Source organism: Perca fluviatilis, chromosome 16 (assembly GCF_010015445.1).
Source record: "Perca fluviatilis chromosome 16, GENO_Pfluv_1.0, whole genome shotgun sequence".
Classification (NCBI taxonomy): Eukaryota; Metazoa; Chordata; class Actinopteri; order Perciformes; family Percidae; genus Perca; species Perca fluviatilis.
The window spans coordinates 36,120,477-36,145,910 of NC_053127.1; the positions used below are offsets into that span (position 1 = coordinate 36,120,477).

Here is a 25,434-nt window from a genome sequence, read left to right on the forward strand (position 1 = left end):
TGGCAGATAGGGTGACCATCACGTACCACCACATGCCTGACCATAGCCATAGACCATAGCACCGAAGGCGGGCGCTGCACCTGGGCACGTACATTTGAGTAACTGCGGTGATAGTCGAAGGAAACCAGGCTGGGAATCCTGGCTCTTGGTCAGCCGACTGCCACGGCTGGTCGGAGGCACGGAGGATGGTGAAGAATTGGACCCAAAGGAGGAAATCCCTGCAGGCTCAAAATGTCATATGGTCTTTAGATGGAGGAGAAGGAGACAGGCTAACTCCTTTGCCTTTGTGGACCACTGACCAAGGCTCCTAATCCGGTTTACGTGGAGTCGAGCTCACTGGAGTCTTCACTCCATCCCCGCTGATGAGACGCTGTGAATCCGCTGCGCCCAGACAGAGTGAGGAGGTCACTAATGTTTCGGCTTTGCAGCCTGGAGAAACCACTGGGCCTTAGGTTGAGTTGAGGCTGTCCCAGGCGCTGGAGTTTCTGTGTTGACGGAGCCGGTCCATGTCAGAGTTTTATCATTATTCATGAACATCTTCCGGTTATCGTAGCCAGAGGATCTCAGTAATGTAATGTGTTTAGCCTGAGCCTATAATGTGTTTAGCCTAAAGCCCGGGACACACGTGGCCGATTATCGGCCGTTGGACAGTCTGTTCTGAGTCTGTTCGGTGTGTCCCGTGCCGTCGTCAGTCTGGGGGGCTGTCGGCGTTCATTTTGGCTGACCTGACATGTTCAGTCGGAGGCAGGGCAGTCGGGACTCACCCGGAAATAGCGAGCGGAATGAGGTGACTAGAGTCTCTCAAAATCTGACAAAAATCTTTTAAACTGACCTTTGTTGATCTGAAATGAAGACAGATTCAGCCACTGCACAGCCTATTTCTCGCTTAAAATGTTTTCAGAAACACGTTTCAGTGAACTATTTTAGTACAATATGAGATCGTATTTTGAACGGCCGCCATGACAGTCTGGCTTTGAATTTCCGGAGAAAACAAACCCATGTGACGTGTTTGTCCAATCAGCTGCCGGTTTTCATTTCCTGGGCAACAATACAGATTAGCGCCGCCTGCTGTTATAGAGATGTATTACGTCTCGTCTCGTCTTTTTGGTGTGTTCTGTGGCACTTTTTGGACCAACACAGGGAGACTGATCATTTTGACTGGCTTTTCTGCCGAGGGTCGGCCGTCTGGTTGGTGTGTAACCACTTTGTCCTTCTCTTTGAGGTCTGTCTGCAGATCAGTGATGCTTTCCTTCAGCTTTGATAAGGTAGGAAGGAAATACTCACATGCAGCCATCATGTTTGTAGGTTATTTTAACTTTTTTTACTCAAGTCACTCAAGTATACAATACACGGCCAAGATTGTTAAAAAAGCCACATTGCTACATTTTACGTTTTGCTTTAGGATCTTGTTTGTATTGCTTTTTTAAATTTTAAACTTTGTATTGGCATCAAAGTCAAACTCTTGCTATAAGTGACTGGCAGTGGGTGAGTAGACTTACCTATCAGGGCCAATGGAGGCAGCTTGCCAGCATACTTGCCCTTGTCCAGTAGCCTCTCCCATTTGTAGTGGATGGGATCAGAGCCATCAGCAGACTTGCAGCTCATCTTAACATCACCGCCCTCCAACAGTTTGCCCTCCATCCAGCACCGCGGCTTGGATGGCTTTACTGCAAGAAGACAATCAGATAATGATAATATCCACATCCACATAAAGTGGGCTTTTGAGACCCAGACCAGCCCACCACAATCAGCCGGACATCAACCATCCTTGCACTCCCCTTCAACACATGTACATACCAGCAGGGTTCAACATTGGTAGAATGGTAGATTTGCTTGACTCACCAGCCAAAAAAAAGTAAAATTTGAATTTAGCTAGTGGACAAAAAGTTAATGTTGAACCCTGCATACCAGCCCCTAATACTCTCACTTAGCTGAGTGGTAAGTAAGAGAGTATGATAATGTACTCACTGAGTCAAAAAAGACTGCCTGGCTCCTGATGGTTAGATGGCTAAAGGTTGAGGGCGGAGTATGGCTGTCTTGTATAGTAAACAAGTGACAAATCTGTAAATTAAGCTACGGCTGCATTTTGTACACAGTATGTAGCTAACACTTGTGTTATAGTGGAATGTGGATAAATCAGAAAGCTATAGTACTATGTTTGCAAGTGCCTTAGCTTGCTAATACATAACTAACATTAGCTTACTAACAGCTAATTTGTCCCCTCTCGTAGACAAGGGTGCTAAAATAATTGTTTGACATGCTTAAATCTCGTGTTTTTTAGCTAACTACCGGCACTTTGTGGAGTTATTTTCTTTTTTTGGGGGGACTTAAACGCGCTCTCTCTCTCTCTCTCTCTATGGTACACTGGAAGTGGGCCATAGTAGGATGTGAATGGACAGTGTTCATATAAAAGACACACAAGTGGGCCAATCATGTGACCTCTCTACTGTAATCTCTATAGACCGATCAGAAAATGGTCAATCCATGCCTGATGTAGTGTCAAAGGACTCAAAGATGGCTGTAGTTTTAAAAGAACTTGCTGTGCCCTATGCAGGAGGGAAAATGTGAATTCTGATGCTAGAGACTTTGTTGACAAAGAACGTTAAAAAGTCTTCACACATTTCTCAGGGGAGGAGTCCATACTGACACTGGGTGGAGCCTCTGTAACACGGTTTATTTCATTGTTCAAAACCCTGGAGTTGAGTGAGCTCTTTACGATAAGATCCGGAAAATACAGAGCTCTGGCATTTATAACCACTGCCTCATAAAAATGTATTAAATATCAAAATGCACTGTTAGTTTAGAAGCCTTCCAATTCTGCTCTGCCCTATGACAGTCTTTCTTTAGGGCATTTATGCTGTCAGTTATCCATGGCTGGAAAACAGAGGGTTTAGAGGTGTTCTGTTCTTAAAAGGTGCAATGTGCTCTAGGATCTGGGTGCAGGTATTCTTGGATGTATTATTTTGGCCCTTGTTGTGAGAAGGCCCATTGACAGTTCTAGTTAAATCAAAAGACTCAACAATTTTTAAAAACTCTAAGGATAAAGGACTTTCTGGAAAACATACAGTATCTATATAAACCATGTATATTCAAACCTTCTATAATCAGACCTTTATCATAGTTAGGGTTTATGATAGAGAGGAGTTCAAAGAACTGTTCAATAATGCCAGACATAGATTTAAAGGGTCTGCAAATCAAAATGCACAGCGTTTAGCATAATTTAAATAGCTCACATTACTGTATTGTTGTTAACATTAATTTAACAAACAAAAAAATACTCCGAACATTTTTAAACATAGGAAAAAAGGAGAAGGAAAAAAACACGGACTCCAGTCGGGCTCGGCCTGAAAAGAGTATTTTCCAATTAAAGCTGCGAGCAGCGATGGACGGGCCCTCGCGCCTCTGCGCGTGTTGGGGTTACCGGCGGACGCCGCTCCTTGCGACCGTGTATTCGCTCGGCACTCAGACGCCGTAAATCGTCACCAATGAAAAGGGAACTCCCTGCCGAGTTCAATGATACCTCACACAAGACTACGTTCATCAGCTGTGAAAGGGGGCGTGGCTAAAGCATAGGGGGCGGGCCAAACCATTACCAATGAATAAGGAAGTCTATGCTGAGTTCAATGATATCTCACACAAGGGTCTACATCAAACGGTTCATTAGTTATAAAAGGGGGCGTGGCTAAAGCATAGGGGGCGGGTCAAACATCACCAATTAAAAAAGAAGTCTGTGCTGAGTTCAATGACACCTCACACAAGGGTATACCTTAAACGGTTCAAATGTTGGCGTGGTCATATTATAGGGGCCGGCTCAGTATCACATGTAGACCACACATTCTAAGTTTCATGTAAATCGGATGATGTTTGTCATATAAGGTGCATTTCCTGTTGCCAGCGGGGGGCGCTATGACCAAAAGTCAATTTTGGCCTGTAGGTGTCCTCAGGCATGGACCCTTGTGATTCGTGAGAAATTTCGGGCAGATACGACAACGTACACTCAAGTTACAACAATTTCTTTGTTCATCGCTAAACACTCAAAATGGCCGCCACGCCACGCTCACACCATCTGACGAAAAGTTTTTCTTTTAATAACTTTTCATCGTCAAGGTGTTGGGATGGTACAGACCAAGTTTGAAGTCCATCGGATGAAATATCTAGGAGGAGTTCGTTAAAGTATAGCACCTTGACTTTTAGGCCTACTTCCTGTTGCCACTAGGGGGCGCTATGACTTTAAGTAAATATCGGCCTTTATTTGTCCTCAGGGTTGGACTCTTATGAATCCTGAAAGGTTTCGAGGTAATCGGACAACGTACACTCGAGTTACACCATAATGGCCGCCCCGCCACGGTCACGCCCTATGACGAAAAGATTTTCTTTTAACAACTTTTCATCATTAACTTCTTAAGATGGCACAGACCGAGTTTGAAGTTGATCGGATGAAATCTCTAGGAGGAGTTCGTTAAAGTACGACATGTGGAAATGGCCAAAATCGCACTAATTTCGAACATTTAATTAAAAATGGCGGACTTCCTGTTGGGTTTAGGGTATGGCTCTAATGAAGTTTTTTGTACATCTTGACATGTTACATATGTGTACCAGTAGTTCGTGAGTCTAAGTTACGCGCACTGCAGGGGCTCAATTTTCTTAACATTCTAGGGGGCGCTAGCGAGCCATTTTTGTGCGCCTATTCCCGAAACCCTTAAAATACGTAAATTTTCACCAGACTTGATGCGACCGCCAAATTCGGTGAGTTTTTGAATATATTAAGCCCCTCAAAAAGCCAATTCATTTGACGGAAAAATAATAGAAACAATTAAAGCTGCGAGCAGCGATGGACGGGCCCTCGCGCCTCTGCGCGCGTAGGGGTTACCGGCGGACGCCGCTCCTTGCGACCGTGCATTCGCGCGGCACTCGGACGCCGCAAATCGTCACCAATTAAAAGGGAACTCCCCGCCGAGTTCAACGATACCTCACACAAGACTCTACGTCATACGGTTCATTAGCTGTGAAAAGGGGCGTGGCTAAAGCATAGGGGGCGGGTCAAACCATCACCAATTAAAAAGGAAGTCTCTGCTGAGTTCATTGATACCTCACACAAGGGTCTATCTTAAAAAGTTCAAATTTTATGAAAGGGGGCGGGGCTTAAGCATAGGGGGCGGGTCAAACCATAACCAATTAAAAAGGAAGTCTCTGCTGAGTTCAATGACACCTCACACGAGTCTCTACCTTAAACGGTTCAAATGTTATGAAAGGGGGCGTGGCCTGAGTAAGTGGGCGTGGTCATATTATAGGGGGCGGCTCAGTATCACATGTAGACCACACATTCTAAGTTTCATGTAATCGGATGATGTTTGTCATATAAGGCAAATTTCCTGTGGCCAGGGGGGGGCGCTATGACCAAAAGTCAATTTTGGCCTGTAGGTGTCCTCAGGCCCGGACCCTTGTCCATCGTGACAAATTTCGGGCAGATACGACAACGTACACTCAAGTTACAACAACTTCTTTGTTCATCGCTAAACACTCAAAATGGCCGCCACGCCACACCCACACCGTCTGACGAAAAGTTTTTCTTTTAATAACTTTTCATTGTTAAGGTGTTGGGATGGTACAGACCAAGTTTGAAGTCCATCGGATGAAATCTCTAGGAGGAGTTTGTTAAAGTATAGCACCTTGACTTTTAGGCCTACTTCCTGTTGCCACTAGGGGGCGCTATGACTTTAAGTAAATATCTGCCTTTATTTGTCCTCAGGGTTGGACTCTTATGAATCCTGAAAAGTTTCGAGGTAATCGGACAACGTACACTCGAGTTACACCCACTTCCTGTTTCGGCGGCGAAACGCACATAATGGCCGCCCCGCCACGGTCACGCCCTATGACGAAAAGATTTTCTTTTAACAACTTTTCATCATTAACTTCTTAAGATGGCACAGACCGAGTTTGAAGTTGATCGGATGAAATCTCTAGGAGGAGTTCGTTAAAGTACGACATGTGGAAATGGCCAAAATCGCACTAATTTCGAACATTTAATTAAAAATGGCGGACTTCCTGTTGGGTTTAGGGTATGGCTCTAATGAAGTTTTTTGTACATCTTGACATGTTACATATGTGTACCAAGTTTCGTGAGTCTACGTTAAACGCACTGCAGGGGCTCAATTTTCTTAACATTCTAGGGGGCGCTAGCGAGCCATTTTTGTGCGCCTATTCCCGAAACCCTTAAAATACGTAAATTTTCACCAGACTTGATGCGACCGCCAAATTTGGTGAGTTTTTGAATATATTAAGCCCCTCAAAAAGCCAATTCATTTGACGGGAAAATAATAGAAACAATTAAAGCTGCGAGCAGCGATGGACGGGCCCTCGCGCCTCTGCGCGCGTAGGGGTTACCAGCGGACGCCGCTCCTTGCGACTGTGCATTTGCGCGGCACTCAGACGCAGCAAACCGTCACCAATGAAAAGGGAACTCCCCGCCGAGTTCAACGATACCTCACACAAGACTCTACGTCATACGGTTCATTAGCTGTGAAAGGGGGCGTGGCTAAAGCATAGGGGGCGGGTCCAACCATCACCAATTAAAAATGAAGCCTCTGCTGAGATGAATGATACCTCACAGAAGACTCTACCTTAAATGGGTCAGCATGTATGAAAGGGGGCGTGGCTTAAACATAGGGGACGGGCCAAACCATCACCAATGAAGAAGGAAGTCTCTGCTGAGTTCATTGATACCTCACACAAGGGTATACCTTAAACGGTTCAAATTGTATGAAAGGGGGCGGGGCTTAAGCATAGGGGGCGGGTCAAACCATCACCAATTAAAAATGAAGTCTCTGCTGAGTTCAATGATACCTGACACAAGGGTCTACGTTAAACAGGTCATTAGTTATAAAAGGGGGCGTGGCCTAAACATAGAGGGCGGGCCAAACCATCACCAATGAAGAAGGAAGTCTCTGCTGAGTTCAATGATACCTCACACAAGGATATACCTTAAACGGTTGAAACGTTATGAAAGGGGGCGTGGCTTACGCATAGGGGGCGGGCCGAACCATCACCAATGAATAAGGCAGTCTCTGCTGAGTTCAATGACACCTCACACAATACTCTACCTTAAACAGTTCAACTGTTATAAAAGGGGGCGTGGCCTGAGTAAGTGGGCGTGGTCATATTATAGGAGGCGGCTCAGTATCACATGTAGACCACACATTCTAAGTTTCATGTAAATCGGATGATGTTTGTCATATAAGGCGCATTTCCTGTGGCCAGGGGGGGGCGCTATGACCAAAAGTCAATTTTGGCCTGTAGGTGTCCTCAGGCCTGGACCCTTGTCCATCGTGAGAAATTTCGGGCAGATACGACAACGTACACTCAAGTTACAACAACTTCTTTGTTCATCGCTAAACACTCAAAATGGCCGCCACGCCACGCCCACACCGTCTGACGAAAAGTTTTTCTTTTAATAACTTTTCATCGGTAAGGTGTTGGGATGGTACAGACCAAGTTTGAAGTCCATCAGATGAAATCTCTAGGAGGAGTTCGTTAAAGTATAGCACCTTGACTTTTAGGCCTACTTCCTGTTGCCACTAGGGGGCGCTATGACTTTAAGTAAATATCGGCCTTTATTTGTCCTCAGGGTTGGACTCTTATGAATCCTGAAAAGTTTCGAGGTAATCGGACAACGTACACTCGACTTACACCCACTTCCTGTTTCGGCGGCGAAACGCACAAAATGGCCGCCCCGCCACGGCCACGCCCTATGACGAAAAGTTTTTCTTTTAACAACTTTTCATCTTTAACATCTTAAGATGGCACAGACCGAGTTTGAAGTTGATCGGATGAAATCTCTAGGAGGACTTCGTTAAAGTACGACATGTGGAAATGGCCAAAATCGCACTAATTTCGAACTTTGAAATCAAAATGGCGGACTTCCTGTTGGGTTTAGGGTATGGCTCTAATGAAGTTTTTTGTACGTCTTGACATCTTACATATGTGTACCAAGTTTCGTGAGTCTACGTTAAACGCGCACAGGGGCTCAATTTTCTTAACTTTCTAGGGGGCGCTTGCCGAAGCCATTTTTGTGCGCCTATTCCCGAAACCCTTAAAATACGTAAATTTTCACCAGACTTGATGCGACTGCCAAATATGGTGAGTTTTTGAATATGTTAAGCCCCTCAAAAAGCCAATTCATTTGACGGGAAAAAGAAAGAAAGAAAGAATAATAATTCCTTCAGTTTCAATAGGGCCTTCGCCGCTGTCGGCGCTCGGGCCCTAATAACTTTGAATGGACCAAGGCTTAGGCTACCAGATGGTAAACACACCATCTGTGGTGTTTTTCCGACAACGGCAGCAGCAGACTGTTGTATGTCCCGGTGTTGGAATCCTCTACAGTGAAATACAATCAGACTTTAATCGTTTTTACGTTTAGCTGTCAGCATTTTAACTGTGTTTAAGCCAGCTACTAGTTAACGGTAGCCTAACGTTACCTGCTGCCAAGTGTAGTGTTAACTAGCATCCCATTCAGTGATGCTTCTGTTCCCTCTAACGTCTGTTTCAGAGCATCAGAGAGAAGCGCAGCCATTTAAGTGGCACTGAAGTGAGGCACCGAAATCTGCGTTGCTATTCGGTCCAGTAGACACCGGTCTGGGCCGGGCTGTGCCATGAACTGCCTTCAATGCACTACACTGCATTTTCTCATGGACATGAAAACCCACACCAACATTCCAACATTGAATCAGCATAGGGATTTTATTGGCTGTCACTGCTCAAATTAGCCTGATGGTAATGTGACTGACAGCATTTACTTCAACTGTAGCTGCAGTCTGAATCACGTCTAATAAATAGAAAGCAGACTTTATGTAAAGCACTGCAGATGCTGCTGAATTTAATTAGAATGCCTTTTATGCTTTTGTGACTTCTAAAATAGATCAACAGGATGTACTGCTAAGTGGAATTGCACTGCTGTAAGAACTGACTTGATGCTTAATGTGTGAAGGTCCAGCTGCCTCTGGGAAATAAAGTGGCATCAGTAGATTGGAAGAGGGAGCAATAAATAATTTAAAAAGGGGTAGCACATCCTGTTGGGGTTTGTTTATTCCAATGATATGTTGGATAGTAAAGGAAGTGCAAGCATTATAGATGTGCCCTTATTCTTTGCAGATTTAATAATGAGTGAATAACAGATTGTGTGATCAATGAGAGTCATCTGATTGAGGAAGTGGTCTTCCAACTGATTTTCAAGCATGGTGCTGCACCAACTCTGCACTCAGACCTCCTAAACGAAATGTGTAGTGAGCATATCATATGCTCATAGCCGTTAGTACCTTTTGTAGATCATTCTTTTACAAGTGGAGGAGAACGCCACAGGTGAAATATTTGGTCTGAATCAGAATAGCACAGTGTGCGTGCACCACTACATTTAACGACAGCTCTAATGCTTAGGGCTTTGGGGTTACGTGACACCTCCAGTTGTATAGCGTTCTCCCTCTGTCTCTGTTTTTTTCTTATTTAATTTAATTTAATTTAATAAGTGCTGTCTGCAACTTACCCAGCACTATGAGGCTGATGGTGCTCCAATGGTATTGTGCACCAGTCTTGACTTTGCAGCTGTACTCTCCTGTGTCTGTTAGAGACAAGTCAGTTATCAGCAGAGAGGCGTCACCTTTTAAGAACTCTCCAGCAAAGGCTACACGGCTACGCTCTGCTTCATTGGGGTCAAAAACCCGTCCAGCAAAGTAGGTGATCACCTGGTGGGGTAAACAAAGTAAGACACATACAGTAAGTTAAACATAGAAACATTTCTCTATAACTACTAGCAGTTCTATTTGTACAGAAGGCCAGAGAACACATAGGTAATACAGAAGTCTTTTATTTATTCCCCTTCTTTTACACACACACACACACACATTCTGAAATCATTCCCCGAAACGAAAAGGAAAAACGATATATGATTCAAATTCTTTTTCAAAATTATGGCACAACTTTGCAAATGTAGTTCTAAAGCCGTAGATGGTGATACTCAGATTGGGGGGCAGTATATTCTAATGAGCCTGCATGTGACAAAGGGGAGCCAAATCTGAATGGCTCGTTGAATCCCATTTTTTCATGTTGCATCCCATGAAAAATTGACTGGGTTGTCTTAATTTATAGTTTGTGGGTTGGTAGGCACTCCAATGTATGGATGCTTCATAATTGATCTTTTCATATTTCCTCTTTAAAGATTTCAGGAAGACCATCAAACTTTGCAACATATAGAAAAGTGTAATGATACGTATTAAAAAAAGGGTTAATGGCCGAGGAGGTGTCCACTGTCAGCCATTAATGGACGACGGCGAGGCGTGAACCGTCCGACGCGCAGGTGACAATGGACACCTCTAAGGACATTAACCCGCTTATACCATGGTCACTTGCCAAATAAAATATTTTTTAAAACATCAGTTTATATTTTAATTAGTTTTACAATCAAAATCTAAAGTATTTAAAACAACTGGGGGGGGGGGGGGGAAAAAAAAAAAAAAAAAAAAAAAAAAAAAAAAAAAAAAAACAAAAAAAAATTTTTTTTTTTTGTAAGGGAGGGGGGTTGAAAAAAAAAAAAAAAAAAAAAGTTTTTAAAAAAAAAAAACGTTGTTCACTCCTCCAGGAAATAGGAAGGACCTTAGATACAACTTGACAGTATGTTTAACAACAAGACAAGCTAGCTATCAGCCATGTCATTGTCCTCAAAACAATATAACGACTTTTACGAACAATTTGATCCGCGATGTGTAACGTTACTGTCGGCCGCAGCCTGAAGTAGCGACCTGAACAGTGAACGGGATGTGAGATAACGTTATTCCCTGTGAAACAAAGTCAGTCCAGAGGGCCGGTAGAACTTACTTCTTACAGCTTGTGTGTTAGCGCCATCCTGTGGTGTTCAGAGGAATGACAGATTCCAGTCTTTCAATTTTGAACAAATACAGTGCCTTGCGAAAGTATTCGGCCCCCTTGAACGTTTCGACCTTTTGCCACATTTCAGGCATCAAACATAAAGATATAAAACTGTAATTTTTTGTGAAGAATCAACAACAAGTGGGTCCCAATTATGAAGTGGAACGAAATTCATTGGCTATTTCAAACTTTTTTAACAAATAAAAAACTGAAAAAGTGGGCGTGCAAAATTATTCAGCCCCTTTACTTTCAGTGCAGCAAACTCTCTCCAGAAGTTCAGTGAGGATCTCTGAATGATCCAATGTTGACCTAAATGACTAATGATGATAAATAGAATCCAGCTGTGTGTAATCAAGTCTCCGTATAAATGCACCTGCTCTGTGATAGTCTCAGAGGTCCGTGTAAAGCGCAGAGAGCATCATGAAGAACAAGGAACACACCAGGCAGGTCCGAGATACTGTTCTGGAGAAGTTTAAAGCCGGATTTGGATACAAAAAGATTTCCCAAGCTTTGAACATCCCAAGGAGCACTGTGCAAGCGATAATATTGAAATGGAAGGAGTATCAGACCACTACAAATCTACGAAGACCCGGCCGTCCCTCTAAACTTTCAGCTCATACAATGAGAAGACTGATCAGAGATGCAGCCAAGAGGCCCATGATCACTCTGGATGAACTGCAGAGATCTACAGCTGAGGTGGGAGACTCTGTCCATAGGACAACAATCAGTCGTATACTGCACAAATCTGGCCTTTATGGAAGAGTGGCAAGAAGAAAGCCATTTCTTAAAGATATCCATAAAAGTGTGCCGTTTAAAGTTTGCCAAAAGCCACCTGGGAGACACACCAAACATGTGGAAGAAGGTGCTGTGGTCAGATGAAACCAAAATCGAACTTTTTGCAACAATGCAAAACGTTATGTTTGGCGTTAAAAGCAACACAGCTCATCACCCTGAACACACCATCCCCACTGTCAAACATGGTGGTGGCAGCATCTTTGGTTTGGGCCTTCTTTTCTTCAGCGGGGACAGGGAAGATGGTTAAAATTGATGGGAAGATGGATGGAGCCAAATACAGGACCATTCTGGAAGAAAACCTGATGGAGTCTGCAAAAGACCTGAGACTGGGACGGAGATTTGTCTTCCAACAAGACAATGATCCAAAACATAAAGCAAAATCTACAATGGAATGGTTCACAAATAAACATATCCAGGTGTTAGAATGGCCAAGTCAAAGTCCAGACCTGAATCCAATCTAGAATCTGTGGAAAGAACTGAAAACTGCTGTTCACAAACGCTCTCCATCCAACCTCACTGAGCTCGAGCTGTTTTGCAAGGAGGAATGGGCAAAAATGTCAGTCTCTCGGTGTGCAAAACTGATAGAGACATACCCCAAGCGACTTACAGCTGTAATCGCAGCCAAAGGTGGCGCTACAAAGTATTAACTTAAGGGGGGCCGAATAATTTTGCACGCCCAATATTTCAGTTTTTATTTGTTTAAAAGGTTTGAAATATCCAATAAATTTCGTTCCACTTCATGATTGTGTCCCACTTGTTGTTGATTCTTCACAAAAAATTACAGTTTTATATCTTTATGTTTGAGGCCTGAAATGTGGCAAAAGGTCGAAAAGTTCAAGGGGGCCGAATACTTTCGCAAGGCACTGTATGTAGTAATGTCTGCTTTGTAGTAGGCTTGGGTGACCTCTTATATTTTCAAATCATTCAATCATGGTTACTAGAGATCGCCTATAGGTGATCTAATCGCCAGTCTGATATGCTGACTACATCGCCACGTTATTAACATATTATGCATATGCTTTCACTATAATCAATGACACTGGCTAGGCTGTCATGCGATCAGATGTCTGGTTCGGCTGCTTTGCAAGGGTTTTGTTGTTTAAACAGCCTGTTAACTTCAGTGCATTTACATGCACAACAGTAACCGGGTATGGTCTTACCCCGGTTAGTGAGGTTCTGCCAGTTCTCCCTGCATTCATGAGCGGGAAAGAATGGGAAGAATGACGGAGTAACTCTACAACATAATAACTTAATGTTTCATTTACACACTCTTGTCACAACGCAGGACAGCATTGTGTTCTCGCCAGACAACTGACAACTTGTTTGACTAATTATATCATCTCCCGATGTCTGCTGCTGCCTCGGCAGGGGGAGTAAAACAGACGGACCGCAGGCTCCATGCTGCCGATGGCCCACTAATTCGGGCATTGCTGTTTTGTTGTATGGTGTCATAGCTACGACTATGACTCACAGTGCTGACGGATTATTTCCGGTTCAAAGATGACTCCAGCGGAGTGGGGAGGGCAGTTGGAGCATGCACAGACGCTTAAACCGATCATAGCCCGGTTAAGGTGTATACATGGAGGAACCCCCTGGTTACTGAAGGAGTTCTCTAGTTCTGTTAACGGGTTATTAGAACTTTTTTTTAAGGGGGTGATAGAATGATTATTTAGGGTATTTTACACTGTTCCTTAAGGTCTCCTAATGGGGTACGTAACATTGGTTGGGCTGAAAATTGCCCGAATGCTATTTTATTGGGCTCCTAACTACCCTGTGAATATGGCTCTATTTGGAACAAGAGCTTTTCTTCCAAATATAGTATGCTCATGAATATTCAGAATGAGGTGCGCGCTGATTGGTTTGAGCAAACTACATAGAAACACATGGGAGACTTGACAGCAGATCTCATATTTCAGACACTACAAAGTTATACATTGCAAAGTTATACATTGTTTGTCGAGCTATTTCGTTATTAAATTCACTTCTGAGACTTTTTTAAGCGGGAAATCAACTATATAAACCTCAAATATGGGCCGTTTTACGAAAATTGATGGCCAATTGCAAATTTGTGTGTTGGATTTCAGCGCTGGTGCTGCCTGTGTTGCTGCCTCGCTGCCTGGCCTGCCTTCCTTCACAGAACCCGGCCTGCTGTGAGGTACTTGGAGCTCCGTCACGACTGGCAGCCCACAGCACTCCATACCTGCGCAAAGTCACCGTCTTTTGGGCTAATGGACAACCAAATGCCGCTGCCCTGACAGAGCTCCAGGGCTTGCAACTCCCCCCTTACTGCTAGCTAAATGGCCCGTGTGTGAGAGTGAGAGGGTGGTCAGCGAGCTTGTTACACCAGCAATCTCTTACCACATGTTACACACATGTCACGCCACTTATACAACATCTAACTAAATGTCTTATAAAGCTAACAACGGTGTCCGATTTCAAATTAATGAATATTTGTGAAGACCAGGTGTTTGTTAGCTGCGACTGCCCCTTCAATTCTAGCTATATGTAGCTACAAATCACAGATAGTTAGCTTCATTTTCGGCATAATTCGAATATATTTACAGTTTGAATTTCGCCACGCCACGTATACAACATCTACCTAAGGGTCTTATAAAGCTAACAATGGTGTCCGATTTCAAGTTAATGAATTTTTTTGAATTTCAGAGCTGCCAACTCTCACGTACTGGCCGTGAGACACACGCATTTGAATGGTTTCACACGCTCACACGCCACACCCCCGATTTCTCACGCTGAAGTGTCAACCAGGTGTCAACCCAGTCGCAAAATTACGAATCCCACTATGGCCACGCCAAGACCCGCCCTACAAAGCAGCTCGATTGGTTGGGGTTAGGATAGCTGATTGGTCAGGGGATAGGACCAGCATGGACGCCTGGCCAATAGTAGTGTGTGAATGCTATTGAAGGGCGGGTCTTGGCGTGGCCATAGTGGCAAAACATTTTTGCAACCCGGTCGGTCAAATGCCTGAAATATGAGTTTATCTATAGATCTACCTGTCGAGCTGCTCGTGATCGACTAGTTATGCTTTCAGAGAAGGTGAGGGGGTTCAAGAGCGCTCCCTGTCTGTGGAATTTTTGAACATTTCTTCACGAGCCATCACAGGCGCATTTCCCCGGCTTCAGGTATGCTTTGAGTATTACAGACCCGTCTGTCGCTTTGTGTCCACTCTCTCTGTAAAAATAGAGGTGAGCAGCGTGGCTGGTAAGTGTAGCAACTTCAGTTAATTTTAGTGGACTCGCTCTGCTGTGGGCAGTGACGCATTGCATCCGTGCTCTACCTCTGATGAAGAGCAGTGTACAGCCACCTCTAAACTTTGTCAGAGACCAGAGACCCAAATGGGCCTCTGTGTCAGTCAGACGGTCTGAATGAGATACTACCATATCTGCGGAGCAATAACATGCACAGCAGACTATATTACAACTCTCCAAATCTCGGAGAACACAGATGGGAGGAGTTATATTTTGAATGTGCACAAAGTTGTAAACGAGCAGAAATCTGATGTAACACATCTGATGAATACTGGGAAACTTTGGGTAACTATTGTGCATCTCTAACCTCTGTGCATCTCTAAATGTAACTGTAAATAATTCATTAAATGTTTCATAAAATGGACGCATGGGCACAGAGGACGAGGGCCAAACATTACTGGGCCTTGGCACAAAAAAAGTTAGGCTGTGCTATAACACATGCACAAAATGAGCCATGCTGTGTCTTTTGTCTTGCTGTTGGTATTTTTCTGTCTATTTTCTGCTGGACCTTGTGGTGGGGAAAGACCTTGATTGAAGAATGAATTTCCCTCACTGCCTAATTTAATGAGGTTTGGTCTTTGGCCACCAGTCTCCCTGGTACCCAAAAAATGGTTATTTCTATTTATTTAGTTTGAAAGGATTAGAATGTATGTAAATCAGTGGTTTTCATTCTTTAGAATTTCAGTGGTCCTCGTAGATCCCTTTGGTAGACCAATGTTAATTTAACTTTGGGTCCCTGGTGCCTACACTGAGAACCACTAGTGTGTGTGTGTGTGTGTGTGTGTGTGTGTGTGTGTGTGTGTTGTAGTAGTAGTAAAGAGAGAGAATGGGAGAAGGAAGTTTGTGTGAGGTGGACCTGGTCACCACAGACCCAAATCTTCTCAGCTGTTGCTACTGTCATATGCTGCACTGTCTCTTCATGTGGCACATTGTATGGGTCACTTCTTATATCATAACAAGGTAATATAATGTGTAATCAAGTGATGACTGATTAACAGTAATGTAAATGCCCTAATACCTGTTGATACTACAACAATGCAAAGTTTGCAGTTTTGCACATATCATGTAAGACTCGATTTCTCCATTTCTTTGCACAAAACTCTCGAGAAAGTGCCATTTAATGGTTTATTTTTTTTTTTTAATCTTCCGGGGGGGGGGGCATACCCCCGGACCCCCCTAGGGAGAACCCCCCACATAACAAATCACAATTTAAACCTTGACAGTAATGATGCTGAATGAGCCAAAGAAATTTGCTTTGTACGCAGCAAAATTTGGGTTCGCCACACAAAATCTCACTCCAAGGTTTTTGGAAAAGTTGGCAGTTCTGCAGAGGAATTCTAAGAGGAGGCTAGCTATCTCTCATTAAATCCAGCCGCAGGCTCTATCAATGAGACTCGCGGACAAGAGGTGTTTATTTCACCGATCGTTTGTTTAAATAACTCAACACATTATAATTACACACATAATAAGATTCACTGAAACCTGTGGTAAGAGAATGCTGGCGTAACAAGCTCGCTGACCGCGCTCTCACTCACACACACTGGGCATTTAGCTAGCAGGAAGAGGGGAGTTGGAGGCCCTGCCTGAGATCTGCGTGACCTAGATTCAGAAGACTACCTGATCTCAGGTCAGTTGTGTAGCCTATGTAAATGTTGGGGCGTGACCGTTCTCTTAATACACCCATGGGCTGACAAAGGTTCCGGTTTTTGGGAGGTTGACGTCAACTTCCAGCTTTGTTGAGATTCGCCCGTTTTCAGCGGCAGTTTCAAAATATGAGATTTTCATAGTAAAGGGGTGTCAATGGGATTTTGAGCTTCTATGTATGTCCTATTTACCCACCGAACTGTCGTTATTCAACTATGACAGGGTAAAATCGGTTTTGCATTCTATCACCCATTTAAACTGCATGTAAATGCACTGCTTGTCTCTCGTGGATAGAAAGGGTTGTTGTGGTGGAGGGGGGAAAGAGGGGCTCTGGGGTGAGCAGTGATGAACCCTGCTGTGGTGGGGGAGGTAGGACTGGATATGATGAATGGAGTCACTGGGGAAGGTATCAGGACTGCATTGTCTTTCAAAAGGACAGTAAAAGGTGTTGCGGTTCATTGCCAGGCAGTGGAGGGGGCTTTGGCTGGTGATCTGTGTGAGGCCCTTCCAGAAAGAAATAGAGTTATTTGCGGAAAACTGATGTTGGAGTACAGTCTTTAAGCGTCTTTCACTGCCTTGCTAAACATGTACTTAACCCTTGTGTTGTCCTTCGGGTCCCAGTGACCCGAAGGACCACACAAGGGTTAAGACTCTTTAAACCAGTCCCTGTCCCTGTCCCCACTCCTAAACAACTCTTCCTTCAGCAACCTTAGCCATCCCAGTTTGGTTGTGAACCAGGGCTTGTCATTGCACCTCTTTGTGGTACATGGTATACAGCTATCCTTACAGAAGCTGACGTATGACGTCACAACCTCTGTGTACTCATCCAAACTGTTGGTAGTGGTCCTGAAAACATCCCAGTCTGTACAGTCCAAACACGCCTAGACCCAGTTTTTCAAAAAATGTAATCTGGATCAAATTGATAGGGATTTGGAAATCTCATGTTTGCTACTCAGGATCCATCTTACTTTTATGCCAGTTTTTTAATGGAACATTGGATTGGATCACTGTGATCCAAACACCAAATTTCAGGATTACCAAATCCTGTTTACCAGAGCCTGTGAAAAGGAACCAACAGTGTAGCCTACTGGCTTAGCAAAGAACACCAGGTAGGCAAAATACCGGTGGCCACAAATAGCCATTGTTTGTTTTAATTTTAAGAAACAGAAACACTGTAATAAACAGAAACATTTTACATTCTTTATTTTGTTGTGTTTTTTGTTTACCATATCTCATTAGATGTGACCTGCTTCACATATACTTCAAATATGAAGAAATGTATATATCATCAGTAAACATTGATTTTGTGATAATTCACTTAAAAAAAAACTGATTTTATTTAGTTTGAAAAATCACAACTGAATCCACCCTTCTGATGGGATCAGGATAATCCTGTTTTTTGGATCACATAGATCCCATACCAAGTTCAAAGCTTTGAAAAACCCAAAGGGCAGGTTTGATCCAGATCAAATGTAAGATCGGATTACATGCTCTGATCTTAGTTCGGAATCCCTCTTTTGCTTTTGAAAAACCCATTTCCAAGATTTGATCCAATCCTTGATACGAAATCCACTGGATTACTTTTGAAAAACTGGGCTCTGAAGATCCGCCACAGCTTCAATGGTCCACTCCTTAGATGTCCTCACAACAGGTTTAAAAATGTTCAGTTTCTGCCTGTATGAGGGAATCAGGTGGATCATGACGTAGTCTGACGCTGGAAACACACTGCACGTTGAGGTGCAGCCAATAGCTGTGAAGCACCGGCCTGTGCGCAGCAGCGGTAGTTTCGGCGTCTCCTCTATTTTTTCCTCGAGCCGTGAGTGAATCTGTCAAGTCAGGCAGTGAATCACGTACAGGAAGACCACAGTGCAGCCGGACACTGTGTACCGGGACAATGTGTGTGTGGACAGCAGCAAAGTGTGTGCATGTGCCTGTGTTTAAATTGCTGCTCTGTGTGTATACACCAGTTTCAATGAGTGCCTGTGTGTTTGTTATACAAAATAAAACATGTAGCTTTATGGTGATTTGGGCTGTCTTGACTTCTCAGCTGTGTCTACAGTGAGACACACGATCAGGCACACGGAGAGAGAGAGAGAGCGACGGAAGGACAAACTGCCACACACACTCACACACACACACACACACACAAAATGGGTGTTATGTGATCATATTTTCAAGTTTTTTGTTCTGAGCAAGTTATAGGCCTCTAGCCATTATAGAGTGTGGTCTAGACCTGCTCTATCTGTAAAGTGTCTTGAGATAACTCTTGTTATGATTTGATACTATAAATAAAATTGAATTGGCACAATTTGGAAGACCAGAACAAAGGACACAACTCTGGAAGACAGAAACACATGGATTACAGTTCCAGCATCATGAAATGATAAGATGGGTCGCATTTTTGCGATGTTACTGAGATGGAAAAATGCTGTCTTGGTAATAGCCTTAATGTGAGACTGGAACACCAAGGTTTTTGAAGCTTTCAGAGATAATACAACTATCAATATTAATACACAGATTCTTAAACAAGTGACCATGTTTGGCTGGTATTACTGCTAACAGTTCTGTTTTATCAGCATTCAACAGCAGAAAGTTCATACCCATCCATCTGTTTATGTCTGATACACATGCCTCTAAATTTAGGAGTTGGAAAAGGTTGTTTGGCTGTACAGGTACATATAGCTGGGTAACATCAGCATTTGGACCACAGCATACTCTTACGTTGGATGTAGTGTAACAGTGATCCAAAATGTTTTCCAAAATGATTTCCTCTCTGGTTGGATATTTAATAAACTGTCTGTATTTGGGGAGTTCATGGCTAATATTACCTTTGTTGAAGTCACAGAGGACAATAACATTCCTGATTTTAGATATGCACATACAGGTCTAATACATTTTTTGTTTGTTTTCTAGTGTGTTCATCCTTCAATAAACATTTAAGCTGTTGCATGAAGACACTCACCACTCTCTGCCTGTTTGTTGGCTTGAGAAGCAGCCACTCAATGTCAAGAGTGGGGTCATCACCCACCCAGAACTGATGGTGGCAGGGCAGTGTGGCATTGTCTCCAACAACTCTCTTCATCTCCGTCTGGGCGCATGTCGTCAGAACACCCAGCAGAACTGTAGAGAGACCCACCAGGAATAGACAGGAATACTTAGTACAGTTTAAAGTATAAATCAGACAACAAACAGCATACAACTGTTCTGTGTAACTTTTAAAATCAAACTTCTGTCACCAAGTAGCTGCTCTTTTTCTTATGACCACTATTTCTGACTAAAGCACTAGGTACAGGAAGAGGCAGCTCTAACACTGTGCAAAATATTCTTACTCCCAACGGGTCAAATACTAATGCTTGGTCAGGACCCCTTCGTTCTGGGTCGGGACCGATGTGCAGGGTAAAACCACTTAGTTAGGGTTGAAATGATCATGGGTGGGGTTAAAAAAATTATATTTAGGTCACGCACAGGACAAGAACGGGACATGAACCACCTGTGTTGTTTGACCCTGACCCATCCACCACCCCAGTTTTGTTTTTTCTTACTGCTCACTATCGTGCTGAGAGATACTGAACAAGCGTCAGTATGTGAAGAGTTGGGAGTGAGAACAAGTTGGATTGTGAGATTAGAAAGTCTGAGCTCATGAGGTGCACTAAGGGAACATATCAGCTCAAGATTTCATTGTAGCATTTCATTTTGCAGCAATGCAGCGCTTCCATTTCACACTGAAAAGGTTTTTAACAGAAGATGATACATGAGCCGTGCCATGCCAGACATCAGATTGTCTGTTCTGGTGGATTGTTTTCAAGTCATCTACAATTGATGTAGATTGAAGGTGAAAAAGAGGTGAAGATGCCATGTTGATGATAATCAAAGGAGGATGCAATAAATGGACAGTAGAAGATTAAACCAGTGTGAACATGATTGGAGAAAATTTCACCTACAGTTAATATTTAATATACAGTACTTTCTTCTAGTACAAAGTGCTACCACATATACAGTCAAACACCGGTTATATCTGCTTTCAACCAAGAATAACTTACAACATCAGCATCAGTAATGTGTAACTATGACACACACACACACACACACACACACACACACACACACACACACACACACACACACACACACACACACACAGGTTACACTAATAATAAGCCCAACACAAAAAGGACACATGGTACAATGGGTAAGATCCAGAGGGGATATGAGACACAGAGTGCTACTGGCACCACTGAACTACCAAGAGGCTGGGGATGGAAGCCTGAGCTTCCAATTGTTTCATCTTTTATTTATTTATCCTTCCTTGGACACTGATCAACTGCATGGACTGTGATGTCCTGCCGGCTGGACACATTTGTGTGAGAGCAAAAATAGAATGGGAAAATGTGTGTGGACAGCAGCAAAGTGTGTGCATGTGCCTGTGTTTAAATTGCTGCTCTGTGTGTTTGTTATTAGCAGATGACATGAATGTGTTTTCTGCAGGTGTGTGTTTTACTTATAGAATCTGTGCATAATTGAGTTTTTGCATTTCTGTTTGACTCTTTCTGTATGTATTATAGCTAAATGTAGCAGGTACCCTTCATACACTGTGGCCTAGACTGCCATATAAGGTGCCAGCTGCTTATCAAATACACACATTCACACACCTTTTTGGGGGGCTCAAAGACATTTAGAGTTTGGAAAGCAGGGCCCCGGATCAAACCGGCAACTTTCTGATTGGTAGGCGACTGCTCTACCACCTGAACCACAGCCGACCTTAGGAAGCAGCCCAATCGCCAAAAGTCAAAGCAGCAAGCAGCATTGAACAGATGCCCAATTGCCAAAGTCAAAGCCACAAGCAGCGTTAAGCGTGTTTCTAGCTTCACAAAGCTGAGCAAAACCCATTCAGATGGTTTAATACTGTGTAGAAAAAGTGGTGAAACCAAGCTTACACCTGGTCCATCACTACAATAGATGCAGCAGAAGTCCTGCCATTTAGCCCCACTTTATCAGACTTCAATGAAACTTGGTACACATGTTCAGGTTGTTGTGTCAGATGTCAATTTTAGGCATGATTGCTCTGGAAGAACCTGAGTTATGGGCTCCTCAATGCTGGCTGCTGTATCCAGTACCTTCTTTCCAACCTCAACAGGGAGAAAAGGCTGTTACCCATGTGGTTTGGATCTTAAAAGGAGTTTTCAGGTTTATACTTGTATTTTTTTGTTTCCACTAGAAAATGTTTACATGCTTTAAAGAACCCCTATTATGTTTTTTAGGGTTAGGGTTGTTATGTAGGTGTAGATGTGTTATATAGTGTTTTGTGTATTTTACAGATGCATAAACAACTGCATAATGATTTGAATTAACACGTTAACAACACATAGACAACATATTAACAATGCACAAACAACACACTGACAACGTTTGATGTCAGACATCAATTTCACGTAATTCCAAACCATTTGGCCACTTTTCCAGTTTGAATGAGGAAGTGTCATAAGTTGCTTGCTAATTCCCCCCGACACTGGGCAACACTGCTTACAGGTAACGAACCAAACAAAGTTGTCAGTTATCTGGCAAGGGCACCGTGTTTCCCTACGCTGTGACAAGAGTGTGTGAATGAAACATTAAATTAATAACTTTTACTAATTTAGTGGCCAGTCGGTGTAATTTTGACATAGGTCAACTCGAAGAAAAAGCCAGTTGTGCATTGGAAGAGCGTCACCTACTGTACGGGAGGTAGAGTTAATCCCGTCATCCTTCCCAATTTCCCCTGCTCATGTATACGGGGAGAACTGGCAGAACCCAGTTATAAACTTAACCGGGATAAAATTATACCCAGTTATTGCTGTGCATGGAAACCCACTGATTGTCTAGCCCAAGACTACATCATAGAAATGCTGACCCCATACTTGCAGTCTTAGATCCTCAGGCGGGGCCCTTCTAACCGGCACCAGAATCAAGGCTCAAAACCAGAGGTGATCGTGCCTTCTCAGTCCCTCCAGGATTTCGCAGCCTTTTTTTAGATTGTTGCGGCCCAAAATACCTGATTTCGCCGGAGCTTTTGTAAAAAATGTCGATAAAAGTTGCAATGTCTTTTGTATGTTTGTTGCAATGAAGTTGCGGGACACAGTGAAAGTTGCAAAAAAAAATGAGAAAACTTGTTTTGGGCAGAATAAAATTACTCTGGGCTGTGTTTTCCTAGTAATCTTACCAAAAAGGCTCAGGATGCTGCAAATGTTGGTATAATATGAAAATGGCTGGTGGATTTAAGACAAAAAATAATAATTTATTGAATGATCAAATTTGAACATATGTGTCAGTGGTTTGTTGATCTTTACATTGTTAGTTAATTTCCTATCCTGGCCTGGGACACACATTTGTACGGTGTGATAAAGTACTTATTGGACTTTAACTTATCATTGCACTTACAATAATGAGCGTAGCTGTCCTCAATTTAGGTCATTGTGTACGTCTCAGCTCCAGAATTTCCTGCATCCACCGTGTGTGTTTGTGTCTGTGTGCGTGCGCGCGCGCGTTAGTCGCGCGGAGAACGGAGCAGCAGCCCCGCCCGCTGCAGAGAGCCGACAGGATTGAAACGGCAGCAGAGTGAACAAATTGTTACAGCGTACGTTCATGTTAAAATGTATATAGGTTGGCAGGACGGTCTGAAATGTTTTGCAAGGTCTTTCGCTGTACGTTTTGTTGGTAAATGTGAGATGTTCGAGTCACACACATCTCGTCTTCATATTAGAAAAAAGGAAATGAATTTGTCGACATACGTGTGTTACGTCAACCCGTTCTCAATGTGCACGTGGGACTGCTGGGATTTGTTGAAGTCGCGGGAAACTTCAGGTTATTGGTCAATTTGCGGAAAAGTTGTGTATTAAATTCATGTTGATTGGTTGAATTAGATTTTATTTATTCAAATTGTCGTTTTACTTTCCTTAAACTGCCCCATCTTCTTTTTTCACTATTCCAGCGATGTTTATATTTGTGTATGTGCTTTTGTTCCTTCTGTCAAAGCACTTTGTAAACCGTTTAACAAGAATATTTAAAGGGGTGATAGAATAATTATATAGGGTATTTCACACTGTTCCTTATGGTCTCCTACTGGGGTATGTAACATTGGCTGGGCTGAAAATGGCCTGGTTGATATTTTATTGGCCCTTATGCATCCCTGTGTTTTGGCCCTATTTGTAACAAGAGCCTTTCTTCCAAATATGGTATGCTCATGAATATTTAGATGAGCTGCGTGCTGATTGGTTGAGCGAATCGCCATACACACACATTAGATACGCGAGCTGATTGGTTGAGCGAATCCCCATACACACACATTAGCGACGCAACAGAATCTATATATTCCAGACACTGCAATATTTGTTACCAAATTCCCTTCTGAGACTTTTTTATGCGAGAAATCAACTATATAAAGCTCAAATATGGGCTGTTTTACGAAAATTGATGGCTAATTGTAAATTTGGTAAGACGTGTCGGACTTTAGGAGCTCCACACAGTCTGACGAGAAAGCGGCAGCCTGCTGGGCTCCATACCCAGGGCAAAGTCACCCTTTGTGGATACTGCACTACCGGGGCTCCGCGGCCGGCTGCCGGCATAACTATAATATATTTACAGTTTGAATTTCGTCACGGCACTTATATAACATCTATCCCAATGTCTTATAAAGCTAACCATTGTGTCCGATTTGATTTTAAGGCATTTTTATGAACGCAAGGCGTCTTGTTAGGACAAGCAGCTAGCTACAATTTCGACATAACATAGTATAGACATATAGTATATTTACAGTTTGAATTTCGTCACGGCATGAATATTACAGGTTCCCCAAGGTCTTACAAAGCTTAGCTAACACTTTTCACGATTTCGGATTTCGGATTTCAATTGAATGCATTTTTGTGAATGTCAGAGGTGTTAGGAGGAGGCTAGCTAGCTCTCATTGATGGACTCCAGCTCACCGCAGGCTCTATCAATGAGACTCGCGGACAAGAGGCGTTTATTTCCCCGATTGTTTGTTTAAATAACTCAACACACATACCCATTATAAGATTAACTGGCTGCGGTAAGAGATTGCGGGCGTAACAAGCTCGCTGACCGCACTCTCAGTCACTCACCAGCCGGCCGGTAGCAGTAAGAGGGGAGGGAGAACAGCGAGCTGCAGTCCCTGGAGCTCTGTCAGGGCAGCGGCGTGTGGTAATCCAGTCACCCAGAAAAGGGTGAGTTTGCGCGGGTATTGAGCACCGGGCCGCCGGCCGTGACGGAGCTCAATCAAGTTCACAGCAGGCCGGGGTCTGTGACGGAGGACAGGCAGGGCAGCGATGTAGCAACCCAGGCAGCACCGGCCGCTGAACTTCGACACACAGTCGGACAAAATTTGCAATTAGCCATCCATTTTCGTAAAACGGCCATATTTGAGCTTTACATGGTTAATTTCTCGCATAAAAAAGTTTCAGAAGTGAATTTTGTAATGGAATAGCAGAGATCTGCGTGACCTAGATTCAGAAGACTACCTGATCTCAGGTCAGTTGTGTAGCCTATGCAAATGTTGGGGCGTGACCGTTTCTATCACCCCTTTAACATTAATAATTAGCAAGATAAAACACTTTAGATACAAGTCTGTAGGCGGTGCGGCCAGCAAGAGCGAGAGAAAGTTGAAGTGGCGGTAAGTGGGCTTTTGAAGTGAATGAGAATGCATGCATGCACATTTGGTTTGTTATAGAGGCCTTTAGCCGCTGCCGCTAGTTAACGAGTCTCCTCCAGGATTAAAACAGCCAGCAGGCAAGCTAAATCTGTGGCAGCGGCAGCTATCTTTGACGTA

General features: G+C 43.3%; 1 protein-coding gene across 3 annotated transcripts in view; it reads right to left on the minus strand.

The window, feature by feature from the left end:
* Positions 1–25,434, minus strand: part of LOC120575651 (CXADR-like membrane protein) — a 139,420-nt gene that overhangs the window by 13,663 nt on the left and 100,323 nt on the right. For all 3 annotated transcript variants that reach the window (XM_039826480.1, XM_039826481.1, XM_039826479.1), the window contains 3 exons: positions 19,582–19,739; positions 9,536–9,734; positions 1,500–1,667 (listed from right to left, as the gene is read on the minus strand). In XM_039826480.1, coding sequence (XP_039682414.1) covers positions 1,500–1,667; positions 9,536–9,734; positions 19,582–19,739 — 525 coding nt within the window. The remainder of the gene's footprint in view (positions 1–1,499; positions 1,668–9,535; positions 9,735–19,581; positions 19,740–25,434) is intronic.